At 36.3% G+C, this 16,804-nt stretch overlaps 1 protein-coding gene across 11 annotated transcripts in view; it reads left to right on the top strand.

Annotated features, from left to right (window-relative positions):
• LOC105492144 (Ras association domain family member 8) overlaps window positions 1–14,931 on the top strand; it is a 62,950-nt gene extending 48,019 nt beyond the window's left edge. For all 11 annotated transcript variants that reach the window (XM_011759123.3, XM_071072014.1, XM_071072010.1 and 8 more), the window contains exons 3-5: window positions 6,532–7,421; window positions 9,619–9,763; window positions 10,756–14,931. In XM_011759123.3, the coding sequence (XP_011757425.1) occupies window positions 6,532–7,421; window positions 9,619–9,763; window positions 10,756–10,877 (1,157 nt within the window). In that variant the 3' untranslated portion in view covers window positions 10,878–14,931. The remainder of the gene's footprint in view (window positions 1–6,531; window positions 7,422–9,618; window positions 9,764–10,755) is intronic.
• The last annotated feature ends 1,873 nt before the right edge of the window (window positions 14,932–16,804 follow it).

The raw sequence follows: 16,804 nt of genomic DNA, 5'->3' as shown, positions 1-16,804 counted from the left end.
GTTTAATTATTAAGGAGGACAAAATTAAGGCATTTAATTTTTTCATATTCTTCAAGCTTATTTAGTAATTGTCCCTATTAAGAGCTTCACTTAATTTATTTGAATTAAAATACACAGCTTATTTTCTTAGTGAAGAATACGTTTATTAATTGTCAAACCTGGCTTTCCTTGTTATATTTGGGAATTAAGCCATGAACAGTACTAAAAAAAGAAAGAGTAGTTTTTTGCAAAAGTCAAAGTAGTTGAGTAGTGCCATAAGCTGCATCTGTCCATAATCACACTTTTTACACAGAATTTTGAGGGAAAAAGGCCCAGAGGTACCATGTATGTGCTTGCCCCCTGGGACTACAGAGTATATACTTGTGAACAAGCCAAAAAGACATTTTAACTCATCTACCCTCCCACTTTTACTTTCTCAATAACTCAACCCAGGAGCTGTTTTGAAAAGTTGACAACTTGAATACAAATGTTTTATGATATTCCTCCAAACTTGGCCAAACAACTCTTTCTGTATCATAAATACTTCATTGAATTCAGAATTCATCTAGAGATGACTCCACTGGCAAATAGCCGAAAGCTGTGGGTTCTGGTTTCTGTGGTGAGGGCTTGTTAATTAGAGAAAATTGCCCCTCTGAAAAGCAACCCCAGAACATCCAAGGCCTAACACAGTAAGTGGCTAGCTGGATTATTAGTAGAGCGTGGACTGATGAACAGAACCACAGGTGGCTGTCAGGAATCTATAGCGAAGGAACTTGTAGACTGGTTTCTTAGGTTTAAGTGCACGTCTTTGCCTCATAGGGGCACTACACACACACACACACACACACACACACACACACACACAGTATCCTTGATTAGAAGAGTTACTGGTTTTTTTCTGGATAGTTAAAATTATTTTTAGGAAACCATAGAAACTATCAAAATGACTTACTATGAAAATATGCACACAAGATGTCAACCTGCAAATATATATATGACAGCTAACGTTTTCTTCATGCTACTAATCAATCAAATTGTATTAGCAAAGAGCTAAAAACAACATAGTTTGATGAAAGATGTTGAATTTATCTACTACTATAGGAAGAAATCTTTTCTACACTAATCTGACAACCTTGACAGATTAGATTTAGGTGTGATGGATGTGGGACACATGCTGAAATGATGACAGAATAACTAAAAGTGAAACCTTAGTTGAAACCTCTTCTTGTCATGAAGTGGTTCAACTGCCCTGCAAGAGTGCACTCAGAGTTTGTCACTGTACACCCTGAGCTTTCTGAAGCATTCCCAATTTAAATGTTCTACTTTGTTTCCCCTGTAAAATGTCTCGGAAATATATTTTTTTTCAGAGTCTAAACTGCTTGTCAAATCTAAGTGAAACAGAAAGCCTTTGACAGATCATCTGTCTCAAGTTACAGTGGCGAAAATGCATTTGCTTTTACAGTATCTCAAACCAAAAATATGACAAGGATGTATTTCTGCCCTCAGGCAGCTTAGAGCTTAACACAGAAATAAAAGTCCGGCTAACAAAAGATGAGAGAGGAAAGAAGGAAGAGAAAGAAATCAAGGAGATTGAGGGAAAGGATTTCTGATCCACAGTACTTTGATATTTGGTGTCCTTGAGAAGACAAGGAAAGGAATATGTATTTTATGTTGTCACATTTAACTCTTAGTTTCACATGTAAAATATCAATTTTAGATATTTTAAAATTTATTAGTTTTCTATGTTTATAAAGTCATATTATTTATTGTAGATTATCTTGAAATTTAGAAAACACAAAGACGGTAAGAGAATCACCCATGATTCTACTTCCTAGCAATAAACAATGTTTTTTGTGTACCCATGGACAAGCTTTTAAGAAATTATACTCTTCATATGCTTTTTGTAGTTTTGAGTCTCATTGTCTCATTTTTCATTTGTTGTATTGTGAATTAATTCTCCACATATTCATTTACAATATTAATATTTATAACAATAGTCTAATTTTTATTTTAATTAGCTTCTGTATTTTCCACATCTATAGAATATTATTTTAATGAATGTGAATACATGTTAATTCATAGCATGCATCAGTTAAGATGGGTTAGATTATGCTGTGTTAACGAACAGCTCCCAAAATCTTCTGGTTTGTAGTGACACGTGTCTTCTATTTATTTTGGTTTATATTTTTTTAATGTAACCAGCACAATGCCCAGGAAATCACAGGTACTCTGTAACTGTTTTTATTATGTTTAGTAGTAGTGAGCTTATCATATAATTCTAAGTAGACAGTAATTCTGTGATTACATGATACCCTTATCAACACACTGGGAAAATATACTGTGGATGATGTAACTATGGTTTGAATGCACAACTGGCTGACAGGTATATTCACAGGTAATTTTTATTGTATCACTGTCATTCTAAGAAATACTGTGAGGTAAGAGTTATTTTAGTAGGTTCACTCAGAACTTAAATAATATAGTAAAAAATAAGTAAATGTCATCAGAAAATTACTTAAAATTCTTTAAGCTTTTTTTCTTCACTGATAAGATGAGAATCATAATATCTATATTGCTTAACTCACAGAACTAACTAAGATGATATATATAAAAGCATCAAAAGCCTTTTACAGGCTATAAGATAATAAAGTGTAAGTTCTGTTACAGAGATCTTACAGGGAGAGATCAACACTCACTGTAAGAATTCTAAGTCATTATGGAAAAAGCTAATTGTGTTCACTAGAGTTTGCATAAGAATCCTGGACTGTGTAATATATTTTACAAAATTTTCATTAAAATGTTGATAAGAAGCAAAGTATCTACTCTCAGAAAAATTCAGTGCTGTTGGATAGCTTATCCTCCATAGATAAAGAATAAGTCAGGTGTTACTGACATTGTTTCTCATATGTCCAGAAACCTGAAAATATGTTAGCATTAAATTCATAAGAGATTAGTGTCATTTATTTGTCAAGTTCTTTTGAATAATGTCCAATATTCATCTTCGGGGTGTGGAGGATTTGATACTGAAGAAGACATCAAATGTCAGTTAAAATGAAAACTCCAGAGGGTTGGTGATGAAGGTGTTTAGTAGAATCTATTTCTCTGGAGCCTGGCACTGTTTCTGACAAATATGTGGTGTTCAATATATATTTGTTAACTAAATAGCAAGATGTAACTTTTAAATCATGATTTTGATTTATGACTCTAAGGAGAAATTTCCTAAAATTATAAAAATTGTTAAGAGTCTTAAAAAATGGTTGAATTCAGGGCATAAATTTCTGAGTGACCCTTGTTTGAGTTTTGGTGTGTATTTTCAACAATGTTATGTTACTTCATAGTTGTGTATTCTGCTTTCTTAAGTGAAAGTAAGCTGTTATCCTGTTTTCTTTTAATTTATGTCAATCAGTCATTCAGTAAGATTTCATTAATGCATTAAAATCTGTATGTGAGTTTCTTCAGTATATAAATTTAACGATTCTTGGGATTAGTCTCAGTCGCTTCGGTATTTAAAAGTATAATTAATATTTTTTTACCCCATGTTGGATCAAAATTACTTGACAGTGTCACACAGTCCTACAATGCAAATACAGCTTAAACTACAAATGCCATAGATAGATAGACAGATAGATATTCCTTTTTATTCATTTTAAGATTACATCAAAATAGTACACAAGGTATAACTAAATGTATCCATGTGGTCAAATACACTAAAAGGAGTTTTGCAGGAGGAATCAGAATCTGTGTAAATGAAGGAAATAGAGTTTGTAGAGCACTGCCAAGTTATGGGTATTAAAAACAGTGATTATGGAATTTAATTCCTATATAAAATATTTAAAACCCAATTTATATAATAAAATCAAATCTATTCATTTACCTTTTTTTAAAAAAAAAAGCTTTTTTATACTGCTGGATGGAATTTTTGGCCCAGTAGTACTAAATGTGCATTATTTAGCAAAAGCAAATACTGGCAGTAAAAGCAATTATAAATAATCTTCTACTAAGACAATCTCAGAGGGTAGCAGTACCAGTAAGCTCTGGAAAATTAGATTTATTTTTAATTATGAATAAATTAGGATCTTTAAAATTTTTTGTTTAGTTCATATAATGTGATGATTCAGTTTTCCTTTTAAAGATACTTCACTGGGCTGATAGAATTGGAAAGAACTCTACTGGTTTATGTAACCCCTCCTGTTACTGAAGGAGGACACAGAGGTTCAGAGAAGAGTAAGATTCCTAAAAGTAGTTGATAGGCAGAGTGTTGTGACCTTTGAAGCAGTTTGTACACATGGGACAGTTTTAACATTGCAGATGTGTCACGTGGTTTTTCTTTGGGAGCAATTAGAGTAATTTTTAACTGAAAATTATTGGAAACATTTTTTTTATTTCAAGAAGCTAATCTATTGTGCTAAGGTTTTCCTTTACATCCCCTTTATTAGCCTGGGCATTTTGATAAACAAATAATATTATCTAGCACTTTTCAATTTCACAAACATTTTTATATTTTACATTCTCACGTGACTCTCAGAACAACCTTGTCAGATAAGGAAATACTACTCTTATTCCACAGATGAGGAGACTGAGGCTAAAGGAAATTTAATTGTTCAGATCATGTAAGCACAGTAGGAAGCAGAGCCACATTTGAACCCAAACCTTTCTACTCCAGAACCCTTGTCCCGTCTACTGTGTCTAGCTTTACATAGTTGGAAGAGTTGCTTTTTAAAAGTCAGGTTGTTGGGCAAGGGAGGGGAAAAGAAAAATAAATGGATAAATAAATAAATAAGAGATTATTGTGATGGCACATCACTATTTAAAGGAATTCTGTGGTCAACCCTTTTGTTACAGGAAAAATGTCTTAATAGCTACCACGTGTTGAATGCCTGCTGTGGGCCAGGCAGTGTGGTAGGTGCTAACCCTCAGAATCTGCGAAGCATTTTAGAAGGGAAGTTGTGCTGCTTATCTAGTAAGGAACTCACGTAGGATTATTTGCCCCAACTTCAAAGCCCCAACTTCCAGCTGCACCCCAAATTCAGGTCTCCCTAAAGGAGAACACACCCATATGCTTATAGCGAAATCATTGTTTAATGTGCTACTTATGAATTGCATACATGGGTGTTGATATTTATACATCTAGATTTCCATTTATTGATGCAGTAATTGCAAAAATACTACTATTGGCTCAGAAGCTCATGAAATTTAAAAAAGAAAGCCAGGAAGGTAAATCAATAGCTGTTTATACAAGTATAATTGCTGGATGGCAGCGTTGGTTTTTTTTTTTTTCTTTGTAATTAACTATGTACGCTTTTCACAAAATTTAAATAATCCATCTGACCCACTCACCTTAAATGAAAATAAGAAGCATGTTCAAGCTTATGGCATTACACTCATACTCTTCTGAAACTTCATATTTCATAATTATTAGATTCAGTATATTTTTCAATTTATATGTGATTGTATTCTGTTTTTGTTTTGTTTTGACAGAGTCTTACTCTGTCGCCCAGGCTGGAGGGCAGTGACACAATACAGCTCACTGAAGCCTTGACCTCCCAGGATCAGGCGATTCTCCCATTTCACCCTCTCAGGTAGCTAGGACTACAGACGCACAGCACCATGCCCAGCTAATTTTTTCATGTTTTATTTGTAGAGATAGGGTTTCACCATGTTTCCCAGGCTGGTCTCGAACTCCTGGGCTCAAGAAATCTGCCCACCTTTGCCTCCCAAAATGCTGGTATTACAGGCGTGAGCCACTGCACCCAGCCTGCTGGTTGGTTTTTAATAATATTTTGCTCTGAGTTTTTTTTTTTTTTTAGAAGAATCTTTGATACTATCGTATTACCAAAACTGAACAAGTCTTCTTTTCAGGCCCCTGTTTTTATATGAATTTGGTTTGAAGAGTTTTTTCATCAAACTGATTTTTTATTTGCCATGGGTGTCCAGGAAGATGTCAGCTGTGTGAGCAACGGGTTGGTAGAGCACTCAGGTGGAGATGGAGAGGAGACCTGGGCAGCTCCTGTGGCTGAGTCACTGATTCTCCACTGGTCCCCATGTCTCCTTTGAGGAGGAGAAATAGGGCCTCCAGCCCTCCCAAGTTCTGAGGTGGAAAAATTCAAGGGATTTGCACAGTGGGAATGTATTTGAGTTTTGAAGTTCCACCTCGTTCCTGGACTAGCCCCTCATGCTTCACATGGCGATTCTATTGTCCTTTGTTTCAGCTAGAAAATAAACTTTGTTCAGTCTCGCCCCAAATGAGAAGTTCTAGGCAGTCAGGTATTTGGCAAGAGTGTAAGGGTCTCACCCAGGTTTAAAGTATAAAGTTGAATTTCTAAGCAAGCCTGAAGAGTATGTGCAATACACATCTTCTGATTTTATGTTGTTGCATGTCGTGAGGGGTTTGGTGTCTTCAAGTAAAGGTTTTAAAGGCAACCTGGACTAGACTCTAAAACTTGACCCTCTGATGCTAATCAAAAATACGCAATCATCAAATGGCATTCTTACTCTATTTTTAAACTATTACATATCCCATTTTGACAACTTATTCTTACCTTTTTTACATAGGTCGAACTGGAAGGTACACCCTTATAGAGAAATGGAGAGATACCGAAAGACACTTAGCACCTCATGAAAATCCTATCATATCCTTAAACAAATGGGGGCAGTATGCTAGTGATGTGCAGCTCATTCTACGACGAACCGGGCCGTCGCTCAGTGAGCGACCCACTTCAGACAGTGTGGCTCGAATTCCTGAAAGAACTTTATACAGGCAGAGTCTGCCCCCCTTAGCTAAACTGAGGCCTCAGATCGACAAATCAATCAAAAGGAGAGAACCGAAAAGGAAATCACTGACATTTACAGGAGGTGCCAAAGGATTAATGGACATTTTTGGAAAAGGTAAAGAAACTGAGTTTAAGCAAAAGGTGCTGAATAACTGCAAAACAACAGCAGATGAGTTGAAGAAGCTGATCCGTCTGCAGACAGAGAAGCTTCAATCCATTGAGAAACAGCTGGAATCTAATGAAATAGAAATACGATTTTGGGAGCAAAAGTATAATTCCAACCTTGAAGAGGAAATTGTCCGTCTAGAGCAAAAGATCAAAAGAAACGATGTAGAAATTGAGGAGGAAGAATTCTGGGAAAATGAATTACAGATTGAACAGGAAAATGAAAAACAGCTGAAGGATCAACTTCAAGAAATAAGACAGAAAATAACAGAATGCGAAAACAAATTAAAGGACTATTTGGCACAGATCCGGACTATGGAAAGTGGTCTTGAAGCAGAAAAATTGCAGCGGGAAGTTCAGGAGGCACAGGTCAATGAGGAAGAGGTTAAAGGAAAGATCGGTAAGGTCAAAGGGGAAATTGACATTCAAGGCCAGCAGAGTCTGAGGTTGGAAAATGGCATTAAAGCTGTGGAAAGATCTCTTGGACAAGCCACCAAACGCTTACAGGTAACCACATTTTGATAAATAGAATGTGTGGCCCATTTAAAATAATACCTTCTTGGAATCTCCTTTTCATCAATGTCAGTTTTTCCTTATATTCAAAGAATTAGAAACCCAGCCTTGTTTAAAAGTTTTGTCGAATTCTTGTGACTTACGACAGCTTAGATGAGAGCAGTAGCCATGCGGATCCTTCTCCACGGAAGAGCCTTGTCTTACTGCGGCAGTTGTAGCATTAGATAATGGGATGGAACGGACACTAATGATGAGATAGTGAATCTCACCTTCTCCTTTCAGAGATAGGGAAACCAGAGCTGAAAGAGCTGTCCACGGATTGGTTGGCCAGGGATTGTTGTGGGTAGCTGACTGCTTCTCTGTCACTTCTCCATTGTAGCCAGCCAATCCCAGCTTCCTTCCTGACACATAAACAGCCCTTCTCTCTTCTCCCCTCTCCACAGTACCCTCCTTTGCTTTCCTGAGAGAGGCACAAAGACTTCTGTCTGATTTTCCCCCTTTCTAGTTCACGTACAGGAAGATTTATATTTTGCCACTTAAACCCTAATCAGTCAACTTACTTTTCCTGGATATACCCATTCTTGAAAAGACCTTGTGATTATGTTGTGAAAGTTGCAAAGATGTATCAAACAGTGTCTATCAGATGAGATGAGAAAGACACAATTGATTACAATATGGCTATTTAAATTTAAATTAAGATTAAATAATAAGGCAATTAAAATATTAAATATTTTAAACTGTTTTTAGTCACACATGGTCGCATTTCAAGTGCCCAGTAGCACATGTGGCTGTTGTACTGGCCGTGCAGACACAGAACATCTCCACCATTGGGGGAGGTTCTGTTGGACTGGGCTGGTTTAGAGCTTACTATTCAAAGTGTAGTCCATGCCAGGCAGCTTCAGGGGACACTTGTAAGAAATTCAGAATCTACTTTGAAACAAGATGCCCAAGTAGTGCCTGTGTACAGTGAGGTTTGAGAAGAGCTGCTTTAGAATATCAACAGTTAGTTTCACAATCAGAGAAAGCTGAGGTTTTAGGAAGAACTGATGTGGTCTCCTTTCTTCGTGACTATCTGTAGTAAGAGATAAAACTACCACCCAAATTTTGAAAATCAAGAATTTCTCATGCAGTAGAAGGTTGGCAGCCTCTAATTTGTCAGTATTTTACTATTGAGATTCATTTTGACATTTAAAAAAAGGTATAATTGGAAGTTGTGTTGCTTTTGATATCACTTACAGAAAACACTAACAACACAGTCATTACTAGTAAATCCCACTAACCCACTGAAAAGTGTCTGATAATCAAATATTGATATGTCCCCAAGTACCCCCTATACTCAAATAAATGGAGAAAACAACCATTCACTTCTAATCTCTTCCCAACCCCTACCAAATCCTTGAGACCCACCCAGCTTGGGTAGAGCCAGGGCACTTTTTCTTGTATACAGTAGAGGAAGGAAAGAAATAAAAAGCTGTTTAAATAATAGGATGCCCCTCTTTGCTTATACAGCTTTCCAGCTGTCCAAACTTGATCTCCTTCTTTAAGGCTCTGTAGTTCTCTAATCTTTGTCAAGGATTTAAGAATTCCATCGTGAGAATCTTGTGGGAATCTTGCTTTCCTTATGCTGTAAGATAAATCTCAATAATATATCACATGAAAATTGAAACAGCTTACAAAAAACAAGAACTCTAAATCCATGGACCAAATTACAGTTAACTTTGTAGTCATATGTTAATGTGAAGTGGTTAATATGTAAATTTGTGACCAACTTAGCAAGACTGCTATAACACAGAGATGGGTAAAAACCTGTGGGGTTTTTTTCTTTTTATTTTCCACCAATGAGTTTACAGGCTGAGAAACCCGTTTTTGTTTTAGTTTTTGTTTTTCAATGAAAGTTTATAGACATGCTTATTCCATAAGGGTGCATAATGGTTTTCCAGAGTAAAGCATCGCATGTAAGAGGACAGACTGATGAAACTATTGTTTTCTCTGGCTTATATCTTGGCCTACACCACAGAGTGGAAGTGACCTCTTTAGCCCATCATATCCATATAAACCAGATTTGTTACATGTCCTTTTATGAAAGCAGACACCCCACATTTAACCCCTATAGTAGAAGGATTGTCACTAAGATGTCTTGCACTGTCCAGTAGTGAATCCTCAAATTTAAAAAGTAATAATTTCCATCTAGGACAAAGAACAGGAACTGGAGCAGTTGACTAAGGAGTTGCGGCAAGTCAATCTCCAGCAGTTTATCCAGCAGACGGGGACAAAAGTTACCGTTTTGCCAGCGGAGCCCATTGAAATAGAGGCCTCACATGCAGACATTGAAAGAGGTAAGATGTTGAGACATATGGTTTATTTTCCCTTTATTCTCACTGCTTAACTTTTTTTGTTTTTGCTTTTTGAGACAGTGTCCCCCTGTGTCACCCAGGCTGGAACGCCAGTGGTGTAACTACAGCTTACTGCAGCCTTGACCTCCTGGGCTCAGGTGATGCTCCTACCTCAGCCTCCTGGGTAGCTGGGGCTACGGGAGCATGCCACCACACCTGGCTGCTTTTCTTTTTTTGTATTTTTTTGTAGAGATGAAGTTTCACCATGTTGCCCAGACTGGTCTCGACCTCCTGAGCTCGAGCAATCTGCCTGCCTCAGCTTCCCAAAGTGCTGGAATGACAGGCATGAACCAGCATGCCTGACCATCTGCTTAATTTTGAATAAACTACTTGTATTCAGTTAAAATATTACCCTCACATTCATAGCTAATTTTTAAGTGGGACACTTAAAAATTCTTTTCTTTTTTTTTTTTTAACTTATTTCCCATTTCTAGAGGAAAACCAGTAACATTTAGGTTATTTATTTACTTAGGTGAGCATGTAATCACCAAATGTCATATCATTAGTTTTAAACTGCTCCTTTATTAAAATTTTTTTCTGAAGTGTATGAGTCATAGTCTGTTAATTTGAATTTCGTCTCTGTTCCTTATGCCCCTTTTTCCTTCTTTTTCTTCTAAAAACTATTATTTATTTGTACTGATATTTAAAAGACAATTCCAAACCTGTGTATGCATATGGTGTGAGCAACCAAAAAAAGAAGCAAAATATTTGCCTTTTGTAAAGATCATTCACTGTTCAAATCACCAAAAACTAGTTTATCAAAGAGACTTGAGAAGGTTTTAGCCTCTTCTCCCCCAGTCCAGGGCACACAGAGGATTGCAGTTATTGCTCTGTGCAGTTTTCTCTTTCGGGGCAGGAAGCAGTCTAATTTGTTATATTGCTAAGTACTCCAAGTTGACTAGTTCATCAGGTGGCTTTCTTTGTTTCCTGTTTAGAGGCACCATTCCAGTCTGGGTCCCTGAAGCGACCTGGTTCATCTCGGCAGCTCCCCAGTAATCTCCGCATTCTGCAGAATCCTATCTCATCTGGTTTTAATCCTGAAGGCATATATGTATGACATTATCTGTCTTTAGGGGGGAGACACAAAAGAGGTACCAAGGACAGCAAACTTCCTTTTTGATTTGTGCCAATGATGAACGGAGGATCTATTCCACAAGCCGCTGTATGCTTTTTCTCTCCTAAATTGCATACCACTTGGAGCCATACCCTGTGCACTGATGCTAAAGAACAAAGAAACTGTGTTTTCACACATCAACAGTGTTGATATTTTTGTCCAGCAGCTGTAATGCAAAGCCTTCGTTTTTATTTGTAGTATTTTGAGAGCTTTAGGAAAGTATTATATAGTGTGTTACATAAATAAACCGTGACTTAAGAGTGAAGAGAAATTTGTGACTGGCTTAGTTTAATTTATTTCATGTAATCAATTAATGTGTGAATGTTGATGTTTTAATATTTTTATTGACTTATCCTGTGACTGACTTACGTTATATATTGTGTGATTATGACTGTGTGCATGTTGCCAGACTCCATCCATGCATTGCTGATTTACACTACACAAGTGTCCTAGGGTGCTCCACCATCAAAACTAACTCCAGAGGAAGCCGCTTGCATTTATTTTGTGAAACTGTCCTAGCCACTGCTTAATTAGGTGAAAGAATTCAGGGTTTTTTTAAATCTGGAATTTAGTCTTTCCTTTACAATATTTCCAAATATATTTGTGGCCACATAGCATAACAGATATTTTTCATGAGGTAAATTGTATGTCTAAAACATTTGCAGTGTTTCAGATACTGTTGAACAAAAATGTAATTGTTAAGTATGTATCCAAACAGGCGTGGGGTTTCCTGATACATCATGTGTTTTGTTTCTGCCCTGTCTTATCATTTACACTCACGGATCTTCAGAATTGATCTAACATATAAGTTATAGGTATCTGAGGGCTGGGTTGGTCTACTTCAGGAACATTGCTTTAAGCAATGTATTTTAAAATAACCCGCTTCATGTGTATGATCTATTGGTGTACACACCATGGGTAAGGTATTGCTTGCACATCATTTACTCTGTGTATTACGGACCATTGTGTTTTCTTCCAGTCACTTTGATGGAAAGGAGATTAAACCCTCGGTACTTTTTAGCAAGGAAATAAAGTCAAATTCAGCATATGTTTTTATTTTTAGGCTTGACTTTTACAAGACATTAATCTCCATTTGTACATATGTTTTTTATTTGTAAAACCAAAAATGAGTCAACACCTTTTTCATGAGTAGTGACTTAACTAAGATTTACAAGTAATATTTAGACAGATTCAGTCAGACACCACTTAGCCATTTTTACATTCCCTCTGGTTACATTTGGTACAGTATAATTAAGACTTTAATCTGAAATTTAAAGTAGTTTTAATTCTGAAGAAATTATATCCTCTATTATTTACATGCAACAAAATAAAAGTGAATTAATATAGTAATGCCATGGTAACAATAGAGATATGTCTTATGCATGAAGGCAACCTTGGATGTTTTAACACATTTGACTTACTTTGGTTTAGTGAATGCTGACAATGCTGCTCTACTTAGGTTTCCTATGAAAAATTTTAAGAATGGCTATGAGACTGTGTAGAAGCTTCTAGAGAACTGAAAGTAATAATGCAGAGTTGCCTTTTCTAGTGCAGCTAAGTGGCGGACCTCAACTGAAGATATGATTTTCTTTGGGTTCTTGGAGTTATCAAATTGATCTTGCCATTATGTTACTTTGCAAATAACTGAAGTAAATGATTCTTACCTAAATAACCACAACCTGTACACATTTGCTTACAATTTATAATAATTATTTTCTATCTACCTATATTTAAAATTAGAATGATTAAAAAATAATTTATAGCTTTTGTGACAGTAGTGATTTACATATGCCCAATATATGCCTTATTTCTAAATAAGTCATTCTGTATAAAGTCATTTTGTTGTTCAGAGAAATCAAGATCTTATTCACAAAGAAAAACATTTTATAAATTGATCACATTTTATTTAAGTCAAAATGTTAAACTGGAGGCAGTATTAAACTTTGCAATTAGAAGTTTCAGTGATGCCTTAGCGTACCATGAAAAACACTGTCAATATCCAACTTATTATAAATTGTTATCAGAATTAACCTAATAACTTTAAAGAAGGACAAGCAGCATCCTAGCAACTTGCAGTAGTCTTGGGTTCCCAGCATAGTGTCACAGTTAACCTCTCTGACAACTTCATCAGAATTTCCAAGCTGCCAAATAATCTTCATAGACCTGATTACAGATTTTTAAAAATTTCCTAGATGAGGAAAGTATAGAAATGTGAACATGATGAATACATTGAGAAACTGTACTTTTTAATTAGTTATATTACTTCTGGAAGCACATATCTAAGGAATATTTTCTAAGAATCAGAGGAAAAAAACTCGTTTTCATAGGAACATCTGAAGATACTTTAGTATATTTGTGATCATTTTTATCTATTGCAAATACAAATGACTTAGGTAAGTGCCACATCTTGGACACATTTCGGAGGGGAGTGGGCAATGGTATACAAAAATACCAAATATAAAATTTTCATCTGGGGGGAATATTCAGGTTCTAAATACTAAATTAGATTACAATCTTTTGTGTTTTTTTTAAATAAAAACATATTGCAACTTGTTTTATTGTGATTTTCTATAAGTATTAAATACATTTAAAGATCTTTTTATCTTGCCAAGAAATAATTTGGAATAGATAGCACTGGTATATTTGACCTTTTGAGTGTCTGTCATCCTCAGAGAATGGCCCATAGTGTGTCACCTGTGGACATAGTGTCCCTAGTCCTTTTGTTGTCCTTCTGAGATATTTTGGTTTGATACCATTTGTTATTTTCTTTTTTATCTTGATGCACAGGGACGTTTTTATAATATGAGACTTCAGTTGGTATTAATAGGAGTTACCTATTTAATTCTCCCAGTCATCAATGAGCTAACTATCAATTCCTTTAGTTCAAATTAGTCATAGACAAGAGCTACAGCAAGACTGATAGAGTAAAAACTATATAAATACAGTAAAAAATATAATTTATGGTGTGAAATGTGAAGTATAGCAGTATATAACGAGAACATGTAAGCACTTGCTTGCACAGCATAAGTATAATTTACACTTGCATTAAAGGATAATTTTCTCTGTGAATAAGAGCAAAATGGTCTTTAGAGAAACAAACTGTTCATTTGAAGCCATTTCTGTGAACATCTTCCAAGATAGAACTGTAACGGATTGAGGAAATAACACAGAAAAGACAAAAACTTTTGACTTCAGGCGTGCAAAGTGCGTGGGCAGATGGACAGTTCCTGTTGTGCATTGCCTTTGATAAATTGGGCCTTAATTTATATACCTGTGCTGTGTTCACATCCCTCTTCTACCTAAAGTTGTCTTTATTGGTTTATATTGTGTTAAAATTAGCTCATAAGTGTTACTTTTATATTATGTTCTGTTTTTAAGTTGCATGTTTATACTATTTGCTACAGTATTTTTAAGTTTGGGGTGAAGGCCATCAGCTGTATCAAAAAGACAAAACAATCACTATTTATTCAGTATTGCTGCTTTACATCTCCAGAATAAGCTTTCGATGCCAGGACAGTGACTGCCTGAAAGCTGCAGGAGCTCTTTTCAATGCATTTTATATATTTTTAGAAACCAAATAAATGCAGAAAACTATTTAGTATACTAATTATATTAAACCAGCAGAAATATAAAGGCAATAAAGTATATACATATATAAGGGGGGAGGGGAAAGATTAAAAAATAGATTTACAGCCAGACATGGTGATAGCCCTAAATGTATTTCTCAATATGTTTTTCTTTATTGACCCTGGGAGGATTTGAGTTGCTGCAGCTTTAAACAGAAAATTGCCATGTTCACTAATTGTGAGCACATAAATATGCTTTTAGTACTGCTTTGCTTATGTACAAATAAATCTGTAATATGTATTATATGTAATTATTCTTTTCTTTGGCTTTCATTTTAAATGTATATTTTCTGATCATTATGAGCTGTAAAACAAAGAATCAATATTGGATATTCTCCCAAATAATAAATTTTCAGGATTCATTGGGACATTACAGTTGTCAGTTTGTTTCTTACATCCTTTATATTTTAAAATACAATTTTACTTCCTTTAAAAGATACTGGAGACAATAGGGGCACATATCACTACACATAATTACATTTTTCATATATACTTAAAGAGTCATCTATTGCTCAAAAGGTGGTTTATTAAAGCAAAACTGAATTAAGAAACTAATACGCCTTTTATTTCAAAAGCGAAAGAAGAAATGATATCTTAATGAACCTCTGCATTCCCAGATTTCCCTAAAAACCATAAGTGAGAGGAAGACAACTAACATTTCAGCCCCTACCACATGCCAAGTGCAATGTGGAGTACTTGTCACACTTTTAACATTCACAGCCATCCAAGGAACTGCTCCTAAATCACAACCCCTAAGTAACTGACTCAGCATTTGAACCTAGATGTTTCAGACCTCAAGGCACTTTTCTGTATTCCATGGGAGAGATGCATGAGCTTTACAGTGCCCAGTTTCTGCATTTTAACCACTTTTTAATGTGGAAGTATATAAACTCATTGTTATAGGAATATTTTTATAAGAAGTTAAACCTTTACTTAGAAATTACACATGGGGGCCAGGTGTGGTGGCTCACGCCTATAATCCAAGCACTTTGGGAGACCAAGGTAGGCAGATGATGAGGTCAGGAGTTCGAGACCAGCCTGGCCAACGTGGCGAAATCCCGTCTCTACTAAAAGTAAAAAAAATAGCCAGGCGTGGTGGCGGGCGCCTGTAGTCCCAGCTACTCAGGAGGCTGAGGCAGGAGAACCACTTGAACCTGGGAGGCGGGAGGTTGGAGTGAGCCAAGATCACGCCACTGCATTCCAACCTGGGCGACAAGAGGGAGACTCTCTCTATATATATATTTAGCCAAAGTAGTATTTATTGAGCCAAAGTAAATTTCCTTGTCATTTCAACTTTCTTTAAGGCCACATAGAAGAAACAATTTCCCATCTATGTATATATAGAGAGAGAAAGAGTCTTGCTCTGAAAAAAAGTCTCACTCTATATATATGGGAATAATAGTATGTTATAAAAACAAAGATGAAATGAGAAACTTAAAGTCATTCAAAATACCAATAAGCCCTGATTTGGGGGACTTTTAAAATTTTAATTATCCATCCTGTCCTCTAAAATCATGTTTTGTTAATGGCGGAGCAAGAAACAGGAACTACTGTTAACTTCAGCCACCGCCCACTCCACATATGTGTGCTGTGTCTATTAGGAAAGATCAGTGGAATCCTATAAAATGGGCATAAATATGCAGGATGTGTTTATGCTTTCCACAGACATTTAGTGAGCCCGTTTTTGTGCGGACACTGGACTGAGAAGCATATATTTGTTCTCTAAGGAGGTTTACACTCTTTTTTTTTTGAGATGGAGTCTCTCATTGTTGCCCAGGCTGGAGTGCAATAGCCCGATCTCAGCTCACTGCAACCTCCGCCTCCTGGGTTCAAGCGATTCTCCTGCCTCAGCCTCCTGAGTAGCTGGGATTACAGGCGTCTGCCGCCATGCCCGGCTAATTTTTTTTTTTTTTTTTTTTTTTTTAGTAGAGATGGGCTTTCACTATGTTGGCCGGACTGGTCTCGAACTCCTGACCTCGTGTTCCACCCACCTCGTCCTCCCAAAGTGCTGGGATTACAGGGGTGAGCAACCCCGCCCGGCTGGTTTACAGTCTTAATGATGACAACTTCAGTACAACATGTTAAGAACCGCTATAGGGGCAAGGATAGGGTGTCATGGAGACAAACACATTAGGAGATGCTTACCCCAGCCCAGTGTGTTGGAAGATCCTGGAGAAGGTGATATAAACCAAAAGAGCTGTCTGGTGGAGCTATAGCCAGACAGTGAAGAGCCAGGGAGGTCCA

This window comes from Macaca nemestrina, chromosome 10 (genome assembly GCF_043159975.1).
Source record: "Macaca nemestrina isolate mMacNem1 chromosome 10, mMacNem.hap1, whole genome shotgun sequence".
NCBI classification, from domain to species: domain Eukaryota; kingdom Metazoa; phylum Chordata; class Mammalia; order Primates; family Cercopithecidae; genus Macaca; species Macaca nemestrina.
Note: the sequence above shows the minus strand (reverse complement) of the source record. Positions and strands in the feature narration are given on the sequence as shown.